The 13856-nt window shown below is 38.4% G+C and overlaps 1 protein-coding gene across 5 annotated transcripts in view; it reads left to right on the top strand.

Annotated features, from left to right (window-relative positions):
- Window positions 1–5092, top strand: part of ABCA5 (ATP binding cassette subfamily A member 5) — a 64695-nt gene extending 59603 nt beyond the window's left edge. For 4 of the 5 annotated variants that reach the window (XM_081220466.1, XM_081220467.1, XM_081220468.1 and 1 more), the window contains 5 exons: window positions 452–571; window positions 1664–1813; window positions 2204–2283; window positions 3564–3619; window positions 4143–5092. In XM_081220466.1, coding sequence (XP_081076592.1) covers window positions 452–571; window positions 1664–1813; window positions 2204–2283; window positions 3564–3619; window positions 4143–4250 — 514 coding nt within the window. In that variant the 3' untranslated portion in view covers window positions 4251–5092. Of the gene's footprint in view, window positions 1–451; window positions 572–1663; window positions 1814–2203; window positions 2284–3563; window positions 3620–4142 lie in introns of those variants that run through there. The other variant, XM_081220470.1, reaches the window with a different exon arrangement.
- Window positions 5093–13856: the final 8764 nt, after the last annotated feature.

Below are 13856 nucleotides of genomic sequence, written 5' to 3'. Positions count from 1 at the left end.
AAGTAAACATCTCATAACAGTATTGTCCTAAATGTCCATTGGAACTCTCTTTCCAGGCACTCATCATTGTTTGACCAACTCTTTGAGCCTAGATTTCCATGTCTATAAAATGTGAGGTTTGGTTCAGACGCATGTTAAGGTTTCCCTATGATTCTGTGGCTATTTTTGTCATAACATGAAAAGCCATCGGTTTCTGTAATCGGTTGGTTAGCATACTTATAACCCATAGAAATGCTTGAAATTGTGAACTTTCTTTCCATTTGACAAGCTTTCAAAAATAAGGTAAAATGAGTTGGGATAGAAGAATCACAGTTGGGCAGAATATACTAATTATAGCAATGATATTTGATAAATTTAAATTAACCAAAAAGTTGGATTTTTAAAACTCAGGTATTTTCATGAAAGTTCAGGTGCCACCTTTCCTTCTTTTCATTTTATTTATATTTTGTAGGAGAGCAATTAGAGCTGCGTTTAACAACAAAACGCGGGCAGCTATCCTGGCCACTCATTGCATGGAGGAGGTGGAGGCTGTCTGTGACCGAGTGGCTATCCTGGTGTCTGGGCAGTTAAGGTGGCTGTTTGCCGCGGAGAGGGGAGGGGCGCAGGGTGGGGCACGCGTCTGGATTTTGAACGCCGTCATTTCAGAAACTTATAATAATACACATTAGCTTAAATGTTAAAAAATGCTCCCTTGTTTTATCAGCTTTCTGTAGAATCACTTGGAAATATGTTTCTTTTTCCCAAAAATTGGCCAGCCACTCTGCATTTGGAATTGGCTTAATTATTCAACAACTGAGAGTGTTATTTTCAGGCATGATATTTGCTATTTTAAAAAATTGGTAGGCATTGTATGGGATTGTAACCCAGCGTATAAAATAAATATACGAGTTCATACTCATATAGGTAAGCGATGGAGTAAGTAAATAAATGTGGGAGTAGAGACACATCTCTTTACAGAAAGATGCCACATTGTGTAGTATCTCCCAAGCGTCGCCTGGACTTAGCCAGTCTGTATTCTAAAGTATGGGAAGGGGTGGATAGTAACTTTACAGCAGAGAAATGGGACAAATACCACCCTAACCAGGCAGGGCCACGTGGTCATCACATGCCCCCTGAGACGTGATGAGAAAGTACTTCAGCTCTGTGTTCTTTGCTCCAAAAACCCACACCCCAGTCTAATCATGAGAAAAACATCAGACTACCCCAAATTGAGGGACATTCTACAAAAACAGTTCTCAAAACTGTCCAAGTCATGACCAAGACCAAGAAGGATAGAATAAGAAAGTGTCCCCGAGCAGTGGAAACTGAGGAGGCGTGGCCCCACAGCACAGTGGGATCTTGGGTGGACCCTGGGGCAGAAGGAGGACATTAGTGGAGAAACCGGTGAAGTCCAAGTAAAGGCAGTAAACTCAGTAATAATATACCAGTGTTGGTTTCTTAATTTTGACAAATGTGTCATGGTAATACAAGATGACAGTATTAGGGAAACAAATTGGGGGAGGGGTATATGAAGACTTGTATTATCTCTTATATTTGCAACTTTTATATAAATTGACAAGTATTCCAACGTAGGAATTTTATTTAAATCATTCTTAAGTGAGAAATTATCTTCAAAACTGTCAGGTTATCTTATATCTGTACTTCCTTTTAAAAATTACTACAGGTGTATTGGGACCGTCCAACATCTAAAGAGTAAATTTGGAAAAGGATACTTTTTGGAAATCAAATTAAAGGACTGGATAGAAAATCTAGAAGTAGACCGTCTTCAAAGAGAAATTCAGCGTATTTTCCCAAATGCAAGCCGTCAGGAAAGGTAAAGGTTTAAAAATGTTAATTACATTTCTTTGTACAGCAATAATCGTAAAAAGTGGTTATTATATTAAGGATTAATGAAAAATGTAGTATAACCAATATTGGACTAATGTAGTTTGATGAATGGAGTTTTATGAAGCTGACTTATTTTTTAATGTTAGATCTTTCAACATGTAATAGTATTTAAAGTTTTCAAAGTTCTTTTCCAGGAGTAATGAGAGAGTTATTTTATTGTGCATGGAAATATTTTAAGATTTCAAATAAGTTTTATCTAAATAAGTATCAAAATAAGTTATTGGAGTTTTATTTTGAACTTTCAAAATGTTGAACTTTAGCTTCAGAATGCATAGTACTTATTTTGAATTTACCTGTATTTTATCTTTGCTTTCAGTTTTTCTTCTATTTTGGCTTATAAAATTCCTAAGGAAGATGTTCAGTCCCTTTCACAATCTTTTTCTAAGCTGGAAGAAGGTAAGTAATATTTGAAAAACATTGTGAGGTGGCTTTCGAATTATTAAAGAATTTTATTTAAAAGTTTAGAAGTTGGGACTCAAGTTTACTGTAGAAACTATGGTAAGTAGGAAGATGACCTTTTACTAATTTAATGTAAACTGTAGGTAAATACTCACACGCTAGGGATTTTGTAGATTAACTGTATAGTAGTGTAAACCTTTCACTCTGGACATCACCGTGGTTTTTCACGTTGCATCTCTGAGAAAGTTCATCTTAATTAGCCCTCACTAGTTCAGTCCAGAAGTGGGAGCACTGAATTTCGTGAATCCTTACTTCGTATTAGACCAGAGAGGTAGCAATAGTAGCAAGACACCAGTGGCAGGCAGAGAAGGGAGAGGAGAATTCATAGTGCAAGAGGGTAGGCATTTCTAAATCTAAACTTTAAAGAAGTTTATTGGATCTTGGCATTTTAAAAATAAATGGTAGGTGGGATAAAGATACCTCACCAGCAGAGAGAGGCAGTCTCCTGGATGGGGCACGTATTCATGTACAGGTTATTTTACGGCATTTGTAAACTATGAAACTTCCTGGTGCTTTCTTTTTAAAAGAAAAAAAAAAGTGTTACTTCATTAAATATACTTTTTTTTTTGGTTTTTGACTGCACCTCGCGGCTTGTGGGATCTTAGTTCCCCGACCAGGGATTGAACCCGTGCCCTCCACAGTGAGAGCACAGAGTCCTAACCACTGGACCACCAGGGAATTCCCTCCTAGTGTTTTCTTTATGATTAAAGAGAACATTTGAAGTAATTAGGGAGAATTAAAGGAATGAATAGAAAACCAGAAATTTGGTATTGGGACAGAATACAAAGGGACCTAAAATAAATACAGAAAAGCATATGGACGCGTGGCCAATAATATCCAGAATCTAGTGCAAGAAGTCCAGAATGGACTGTACTGGAACTGGGGGATGGGAGAGAGAGAGCAGGAGCAACAGAAACATGAAAACAGGAGTCATGAGGAAGAAGGAAAAAGGAGGGGAAAGAGGGGCTGCTTGGAAAAGGTGAATAAGGCAAGTCGGTCCCATGAAATATGGGCCGTAGAGAATTGGGCGGCTGGGAGAGAAAGGAAGCAGATAGAGGAAAGTGACCTGTATTGGCAGCTTTAAATTGAAATGAGTTGATTATAGAGATTAAAACAACAACAACAACAAAAAACAGATTGTTAGCCACTCAGTAGTTATTGCCATTTTATTACTTAAAAATATTAATAAGTGAAATATTATTTTTATATGTTAACAGCGAAACATACTTTTGCCATTGAAGAATACAGCTTTTCTCAAGCGACATTGGAACAGGTACTATAAAGTTAAATTTTAAAAGTTCTTCTGTAGAAGAAAGTGTCCAGTATCTAATTGTTTAGGTATATATTGGACAGGGAAGGAGACTGTGAGCCAGAGACCAATCGCTATAGAATATTCCTAAACTTTGTAAATTTTAAACAACTTGAGGTTCTCCATCTGCTTATTTTGAATAGCTCAGTATTTTTTCTTCAGTTCGAAGAAAATTAGTCATGATGGGTGGTATTTCATATTAGCACATCTGAAATTACATTGCTTAAATATTTATAATTTTTTATGATGCTACTTTAATATATTAATCAAAAAACAAATAATCTATTAATCCTCTAAAGTAACATTCATCTTTTTGTGGGATTAGTGGAGATTATTCTGTTTAAATAATATTAATGGCAGTATATCTCTTGATACTTGAATCGTTAATGTAATTAGGTATTGCCTTATGCCATTGCTGATTTAGTTTAAATTTTTGTAAGATAATTGCACAACAGAATATTGTATTCATTAATTTATTTTCATTTAGGTTTTTGTAGAACTCATTAAAGAACAAGAGGAAGAAGATAACACTTGTGGTACTCCGAACAGCACACTTTGGTGGGAAAGAGCACAGGAAGACAGAGTAGTATTTTGAATTTGTGTTGCTCAGTCTCTTACTGCCTTCTTTCTTTTTCACTTTATTTTAACTTTGGTTTAAACGTTTATTGCTTGAACGGTAATTGGAGAACCATGAAAGCACGTGGGATTTTCCTGACTTCGTTAATTGAAATGCTGTTGGTTGTGTGTTTTGCTTTTCTTCAAATAAAACTTGTGTATAATGCATTGAAACTGCACGTTTGTATCTGAAGTATACTGCACTGTAGTCTGTATGTGAAGTTGAATAGGTACTTTTTCACTTTTCAGAAACAGTGCTTGTGATTTTATGATTTGAAGCAATAGTGATAGGATCATTTTATTTTGAACAGTTCTCTTTTAAGTTTATACCATCTTGTTACATAAGTATGTAATACCCCAATCTAAATAAAAAACGAATACATAAATAACACATAGAACAGAGACATAAAGCAAAAGTTTGCTTCTCCTTTTTAATTTCTAAAAGAAACTGAATGGAAGTTGGCGTCCTAAAAACCTGAACGCTGGACAGTCTCAGTGCACATAGAGGTCTGCAGGAAGTGACATTCACTGGGTGGCACTCATCAGCCAGAATAACTGAAACGAGACCTTGTTCTGTTAGATGATTTTAGACATAAGTAACTCTGGTACAGTGCTCTTGTTACGGTTCTTTTGCTTACGGTAAAATTCAGAGGTGTTTCCATTATTGTGGAAGACTATGTGTAGAATCTTATTATGTAATAGTCTGATTTTTGACTGTTTGTGGCTAGAATGACAGACATCTATAGAGCTACAAGAATTAAGCCATACCTTCTCCTCCACCCCTCGTGGAAGATAGAAATTTTTTTGTCATCTTCCTTCCAAAGGACACATCTTCTTTTTATTCTAGAAATAAACTATATTATTTGAATATCTCTCTCCTTTATAGAGTTTTAACTATATCACTATGTAGATTTATTTAGTTACTCATCTCAGATTCACTTTGGAACGTGGTGGAATGTAAATAAACTTTTGGGCCTTAAATTAAGGATAAGTAAACTATACATAATTCCCTTTAATAAGAAACCAGAATTTCACTCTCTGACAGAGTTGAAGTAAGATTATGGTCGAGATAGATAGTCTTAGAAATATTTCCTTGTAGATCCCACGTGTGGACTATAGGTATAATATAATATAAATCCTACTAGTGGACATTATATTTCAACCAGATGAGTGAAAGTTATTAACTTTGTGAAAACAAATATATTAGGGGTGTGTTTATTGCTTTACGAAGAGTCTTAAAGAACAGCAGCCACAGCAGAAAGATTTGGTACTGAGCTACTCTAAAGATCCAAACCCTTTAATGAAGCTGTTAACTAACGTAGGTGAAACTTAAGTTTTCGCCGTCCCGTGTAATAAGACAGCTGTGCTTTTAGGCTCCAGCAGCTGATGTACAATAGTGTACCTTTCTCAGCCTCCGTACAAGGTACATGACTGATATCTTCCTCTGTTGCTTTGGCCACATTGCTAACAGTGCAGGTACGTTACCTGCCGTCTCAGAGGTCTGTCTTCTAACTAATCTAAATGAGCTGTTTTACAGCCTCTGGTTGGATTCCACAACCTGCAGCGAAGTTACTTCCCCTCGTAGGATTCAGTTGGCCTAGTATGTTTAATCTTTTATTATCAAGGCACTTGCCTCATGATACCTACCTTTTGGTTCTTCAACTGAGAATCTCGCTTTTCCATCTTTAGTAAAAGTTGTAACTTTTAAACTATAGTACTACACGATGAAGACAAGGAAACCTTGGAAAGAAAATCTTTACCTTTGTAGATAAATTAGTAAATAGTGCATTGTATTTTCTAAGCAAGTCATTGCTAACCAGTGCCGTAAAGAGATATCTTTTAGTGTCTAATATTCATGTAAATACCCAGGGTTTCTCTTTGGGGGGGGGGTGTTTTTGTAGCTCTGCTGACCAATCATAATCACGTTTCCTATCTATTAAGTTCATTCAGTTACTTCACTATTGTGCTCTTGTAAGCATTTTTTTTTTAAAAGGACTTTTTAAAAAGTTTTTACGTACTTAGAGTGAATATATTTTGGTCATGAATTAAATTATTTTAATTTAATTAAAATTAAAATGTAGGAGTGTTCTGTTCCCATTTTTTCACAGTAAGAGAATTTTTTCTATTCAGAAGTATAATTTAACTACTACTTAGGAAAACAAGGGTAAGTGGGGTGGGAAGAAAAGGACACAGCAGGTCAAATATGAAATTTATCTTAATAGACAGTGTATAGTTCAAAATGTCTTAAATTATAATCTCAAAACTTTTTTTCTGTACCAATACAAATAAATATAAATACATATATTAGGAAAAATTAGAAAAATCCGCATCACCTGCCTTCTATTTTCCACCCACAATCAAATCTTAAAAGTGAACACCCGGACTTCACGGAGCGACCGTGGTTCACGACTAATAAAGCAAACATCTGCAGCGTTAGGAACAAGGCCTGAAAAACATGATGATGAGCATCCTTTACATTTCTCTTTGTAAGCTCTTAATCTTTCTTCCAGTTTGTTCTCAGTAAAAGGCCGTGGGTTTTCTTTAAAGCCGTTTTTTCCTTTAAATTGGCCCAAACTATCTAAAACCAATATTTTTATCATTAAAATGTTTTTAGAGTAATTTTATTCAACAGACATCTTAGTGATCAAGTTTCAAGCAATGGCTTCTTTGGATAGAACAATAACTATCCACTTTGGCCATGTAAGATCTTACAGTCTAGTAGGAAGAGGTTAGATACTTATGTACTTTAATATAATATGACAGATGCTTTGCTAGTGGTAGTAACACTATTTTATAGGGGCACAATTCTATTTAGGGTAAGTGTTGTCATGCTTTTATGGTTCTGTTGGTCACACAACATTTTCTTCTAAATGTGCTCTGAATTTGAGGAAAAATCATGCTGTATTTTTATGTAACATAAATACACATTAATTTTTTTTAAATAGAAATGCTTACCCCTCATGTATTTTTTTTTTTTTTTTGCGGTATGCGGGCCTCTCACTGTTGTGGGCTCTCCCGTTGCGGAGCACAGGCTCCGGACGCGCAGGCTCAGCGGCCATGGCTCACGGGCCCAGCCGCTCCGCGGCATGTGGGATCTTCCCGGACCGGGGCACGAGCCCGTGTCCCCTGCATCGGCAGGCGGACTCTCAACCACTGCGCCACCAGGGAAGCCCACCCCTCATGTATTTTTAATATTCCTGACATTGATTTTTCATTTTCCTTCCTGAAAGAACATGTTACATAAAATCAAAGAATCTATTCTCAGGTGAATAATTTTTATATCAGCTATTCTTATAAGGGAAAAGTTTACTTATTTTTCATTCATAATGTGTTATATGTAAGTAATTCTCTATGCTGCCATTTAAGAAAAATAAATGTGATTATGTTATTAGTAATAAGCTTTAAGAACTGAAAACTTAAGACAACCCTTCATTTTGTATGAAATGGATTCTTTGTTATTTAGTGTCGATAAATGAATAATGAGTGTCTCATATTAAAAATGAAGAAAAAACCTGGCACTAGAATTGTTAGTAATTTATTTTTAGTATCTGTCTGGTTTTTACAAGAATGTTCAAGGAGGAACATTGACAGTTACTTGTGTTTTAATTCACATTCATATTTTAATCTTAAACTAGATATTCTTGTAGATCTTTTTATCTCAAATCTATTTTGTGAAAATATAAAGCAAGCATTTTTACTTACATTTTATTACATTTAACAGATTAAATTATTCCCAAATACTTAATACATATTTATCATTTTCCTTAGAATGTTTGAATAAATTGATTCTCTTAACACTTAGATAAGATTTTAAATTTAATGAACCAATTTTTCTCAAGCACCTAAAGCAGCTCTTGCAAATCTAATTCATCAGATTAAGCAACTTTAATAATTTTAAGCACCTTAAAAATAGCATACACAAAACTACATGATTAGAAAGCTTGCTACCACACTTGCATAAATACAGAATTCCAAAAAAATCAGTAATTTTTTTTATTGGAATATAATTGCTTTACAATGTTGTGTTAGTTTCTGCTGTACAACCATATGAATCAGCTATATGTATACATATATCCCCTCCCTCTGGGACCTCCCTCCCCCCTCCCCCCTTCCCACCCATCTAGGTCATCACAGAGCACCGAGCTGAGCTCCCTGTGCTCTACAGCAGGTTCCCACTAGCTATCTGTTTTACACATGGTAGTGCATATATGTCAATCCCAATCTCCCAGTTCATCCCATGTCTACACACAGACCTACCCAGGGTCACAACAGTTGCCAATAAAAGAGCCATCTCGGGTCACCGAAGTTCAACTCTTGATAACTTGAGACTAAGAGGTGGGTGATGCTAGTGAGGTTGCCCAGGTAAAGACTGGAACTGCTCAAGGGCGTAATTACAGTAAATGCTAACATAAGCATAAAACCTGGATCTACCCTCAAAGAGTAAGCTGGCAACTGTTAAGGTGACTGCTTTTTTATGCTCAAGCTTTGACTTTTTGAGCTTCTAGCTGTGACTTAACAGTTTCAGGTTTTTGCAACCCAGTGCTTTTTCCTAAGACAAGATATCACTTAAGTTTTATCATCAGGTTGCATCTAAATTCATGGTAATAGGATTTTCCAAGTTCTGTGTTGTAACTATAGTGTAACCTTCTTAGTTGAAGACTGGCTAAATGAATCCCTCACTTGGATTGCAGTTTTATTTCCCTTTTTATTTGTAATTCTTCTATGTCTCATTAACCACAATACTGTAGTCATTTTATTAACAGTGTGTATCATTATTGTTCTGCATCACATTATCTAATTCTTATTGTAGGAAAAGATATTGAATGCTAATTCTCTTGTTTATGTATTGGCTCGTAATTTCTTTGGCCACATTATACTGTTGACATTATTAAAGTAATTATTATGTAATTGATACTTGTTTTCCACTGACTACATCCAAACACGTCAAAAGTATGTGAAATCAAGTCTGTGACTGAATGAGATCACAAGTGTTCTTGGTCCAGCTTTACAAATTGATAAACCCTTAATTCTAATGTCAACTATATTTCTTAATTTTTAAAGGCATTTTGCTTTAATTTTTTAGTGTTTATAAATTTATTTATTTTTGGCTGTGTTGGGTCTCCGTTGCTGTGCACAGGCTTTCTCTAGTTGCGGCGAGCAGGGGCTACTCTTCGTTGCGGTGCGCGGGCTTCTTATTGCGGTGGCTTCTCTTGTTGCGGAGCACGGGCTCTAGGTGCGCGGGCTTCAGTAGTCGTGGCACGTGGGCTTAGTAATTGTGGCTCGCGGGCTCTAGAGCGTAGGCTCAGTAGTTGTGGCGCATGGGCTTAGTTGCTCCGCGGCATGTGGGATCTTCCCAGGGCTCAAACCCGTGCCCCCTGCACTGGCAGGCAGATTCTTAACCACTGCGCCACCAGGGAAGTCCCTGCTTTAATTTTTAATGAATAGGCAATATACACAACAAGATTCAAAATTTAAAAGTAAAAAGTAAAGACTAAAAAAGTAAGTCATCCTTGCTCTTCTGCTCTTTAAGGTAAGAATAAATCTTCCTACAAACTAAAAAATGGGAGTTCTGGTCTTCAAATATATGCAAGTCTAGCTTTTATTTGGCTGGTTAAAGAAATACAACTTTAAAAGGGTGGTTGTAACCACTAAGTATGCATGCTTCAGAATTTACCTTCCCCAAACCAAGGCATTAGGTAGTCCTTGAGAACTGTGACAGTGTCCAGAATCTTTAAGGTTTAAACGAAGATTGCTTTTCGTGTATCATTCGTGTATTCACAAATATTTTATTGCATGCCTCTTTTGAATCAGCACTTACAAACACTGGGAATACATAGCTGAAATATAGAATCTCTGCCTTCACTGAACTTTCAATATAGCAGAATGAGACAAAGTACTAAAAAATATATATGTATATAATGCATTAGATGCTGAAAAAAGAAGATAAGGAATGTTGGAGTGGAGTGGATGTCGCAGGTGAGTGACAGTAACATCACACTGAGACGGCGAGCTGGTGAGTGAGCAGTGTAGACAGAGGGACGGCACGTGCCAAGGCTCCGAGGCAGAGTGTGTGGCTTGTTTGAGAGCAGCAGGAGTTGTGAGGCTTGAGTGGACCGATCAAGCCGGGGGCACTAGTAAAAGATGGGCTCAGAGAGAGACCCCAGGGGCTGTGATGGACATTGTGTGGACTTTGTGTGCGACCAGATGTCACGGGAGGGTTTTGAGTAGAGGAGGGACATCATCTGATATATTTGAACAGGAGCAACTTAGCTGCTGTGTTGAACGTAAAAGGGATGCAGTGGTGGGGAGGGGAAGGGGGAGAAAGAAAGACATGGTAGGAGGCAACTACATCTGATTAGGCAAGAGGTTCAGATGAGTTGAGTCAGGAAGTGGTGAGAAATGGTTGGATTCTCAACGTTTTGAAGGTAGAGCTAGGATGGCACTGTGGGAAAGAGAGTCACCGGCCTCAAGTTTTTTTGTTTTTTGTTTTTGTCTGAGCTACTGGAAGGGTAGAATTGTCCTCAGTTATTATCTCTTTGACCTCATGTTCTTTTAATGTCAGATGGGATGAAGAGCATGAAAGTTCAGGTTTAAGGATGTGGGGGAAAGATTGGGAATAAGTTTTAAAGTTTGAGATGCTCGTTAGACGTCTGAGTGGAGGTGTCCAGTAAGTAAAGGAAATAAACATCTGAAGCAGTGTTGGTTTCGGCACCGGCTCCTAAGCTGAGAATCACAGTGGCGTAAAAAGTGCAGGATGTCTTAGCAGTAGTAAAATGGATAACATTCAGGTACGATGCCGGAAGTCAAGGATCCCATCCTGAGAAAGGAAATTCCGAGAACACATTTGAGACCCAGTGTTCTCATGTCTGCAATGTTCTGGGCTTTCTGTCTGCAGTCCCTGAATTTATGATCACAATAAACACACTTGGGAGTTGGCATAACCTGCTTTGTCAGATGTCCCCTCAGGAGAAAATATCCCTCTTTGAGAACACCGATTTAATGCATAGATTTGAGTTGAAAATAGATTGATTTACCCAAAGGTTTCCATGGCAAAGTTATCTCTAACACATTTCTGTGGTTTTTGCATACACAGGTAATGTTCCATATTCTGCTCGAGGGCGGTGGGTTCCTGGTTCTGGTCCACTCGGATTGAGGTAGAAGACACATCTTTTAAATTCTGATTTTTAAAATATAGATGTTATATTAGAGTTTGATAGAATCCGTCTGCAAACTTATTCTGAAGGTCTTTGTGTGCATATTGGAAGGCTTCTCTTAGTGCTGTTTTGAGTTAATCTTGGATTATCTTTTGGTTACTTTGTGACCTATCTTCTTGTTACATGTCAAGTTATTTATCTGCTCCTCTTAAGCCATTTCTTAATGAGGTTCCCAATTTGGGACTGTTCGTTTTGGGGGGGGTCACTATTTACAAGCCTTCATTATGAATATTAGAAGTGTGTGCCCGAGATAAACATAACTGTCTATACAGACCCACACGTCTGTATATCTTTGCTTACATCTTGAAGTTCAAGGTAAGAACCTTAAAAAAATCCTACTGGCTCTATTTGACTTACAGTCATTTAAATCAACACATATATTGTTACTGCAAGATGCAAACCCTAGGATCTTGGGCTTCCTGGATATTCTCATGCAGTAGGAGATTCATAAGCCTATCCAGCAGACTACTGAGCAAATAAAATTGAGGATTGAATTGTATTAAAAAGCCACTGCAAGTTTCTCGGTCATTTTAGTGTAATTGAAAGTCAAAAGAAATTAGAATAACAGCTTACAGTTTAAATTCAAAGCTGGAGGGGAATGAATCTCACACTGGAAATGTGGCAATGCCAGGGAGTTTTTTATTCAAAAACGTTTTATCTCAAACTTCATAATTAAGGTCCTGTCTCTCCCCGCCCACCTCCGCAGAGATGGTTAGAGGCACAGTTTCCGCACAGTTTCCAATCCTGCCAGGTGTGAAAGCAACACAGTACAGGCTGCAAGTGTCTCGTGAAGACACGGCAAAATGGGAAGCCTCCGGCCACCAGATGGCAGCAGAGGGCTGTGCTGCAGGGGCCCCGTCCGCATCCAGAAAGGGGTGGATGGAGGCAGCGCGAGCCGTGGCCCAAGAAGAGTCCAAGTTGGAGCCAGCAAGTCAGCCTGGGAAGCCGGAGCCTAAACTCCACGGAGCAGAAGGGTCATCCTTGTGCTAGTTCATTTGGGAAATAGGAGACAGCAGGGTTCAGAATGTCAGAACAAAGAACAAGTGATGAGGAGCGAGCCAGAGAAGTCCCCGCAGGACAGCCAGAGGTTGGAAAGGACCGGAGCTGTGTGCAGCAAGCGCTTGAGGCTGGGTTTTCAATCATCAGTGTTAAATCTCTCCTTTGGTCCCTTTAAGGAGCCACAAAAAGTAAACCTTTCAGGGACTCTCGAAAAGGCAGGCAAGGAGCCCTCTGTTATCTCTCATCCCGGAAGTAGATGTTATCGACAACGGGGATGGGCAGAGACAGTGACACAGAACCTCCAGGAAACAGGTTCTCAGGGGGTCACTGGCAATAAAGATATAATCACAGTCTGATTTTTACTGCTTCAAATAGTAAAACTAGTGATACCCACACATTTGAGAAAATTCAGTTTATCTTTTTCCCATATAAATGAGGACTTAAGAATGTCCATGATAATTTTCAGGCGGGAGAAAGCATCAAGACGAGTCAAAAGTGTCATTTTATTGGAATATTTTAAAAGCAGACTCGATGTATAACAACTAAGATTTAGAAAGAGTAATTGCTGACATTTATCAAGGATGCCCTCTGTGCAGGGCGTTGTTGCATTGTTCTATGCACTTCTGTAGGCTCATGATTCCCTGCCAGACACATCAGAATCAGCTGGGGATTTGTTAGACGTGTGAATTCTCAGATCCTCCCCAGATCTACGGAATCAGAAACCCCAGGAGTGGGATCCAGCCATCTGTGTTTTAACAAACTGTCTGGGTGATTCTGATGCGGCTCAAGTCTGAGAGCCACTGGTGTTGACTATCACATTTCATCCTTACATCAACCCCGAGAAAGAAGGACGTTTATTTTCACCTTCCACTTTACAGCTGGAAACTCTGAGGCCAGAGAAGTTAAGTGATTTACCCAGTGACCCTGAGCTCCTAAGTGGCTGAGCTGGGATTTGAACCCAGGCAGTGTGACTTCAGGGCTTATATTCTCCATCCCTTCCTTCCATAAAGTGACACTTAGCCCTGTCATGTCATCTAGCTTCTGTCTTGCGATACTTGCAGAATACTGAATTCACTAGTGGGAGCCCCACACGTGATAGGCAGACCTCTCGGGGTGTTCACACACTCCCACACACAGGTGGGGTGCACGTCGCCAACGGTGGCCAGTGGTGGCTGAAGTCCCACAATTTGTCTTGTCTTCCTGCCAAGTCAGCTGAAGATAATCAGTCAGCAGTGGTCGGTTGTGAAATGCACATTAGAATAAGAATCAGCATTAGCTAAAGCGGTGATTTTCAGACTTGAATGTATCCAAATTGCCTGCTTTGAGAAGATCCTGATTCAAGCAAAACCAGAGGGGTCTGGACAAAAGTTGTG

The sequence above is a fragment of the Mesoplodon bidens genome (genome assembly GCF_964165515.1).
Source record: "Mesoplodon bidens genome assembly, chromosome: 19".
NCBI classification, from domain to species: Eukaryota; Metazoa; Chordata; class Mammalia; order Artiodactyla; family Ziphiidae; genus Mesoplodon; species Mesoplodon bidens.
This window is presented reverse-complemented; position numbering and strand designations above follow the sequence as displayed.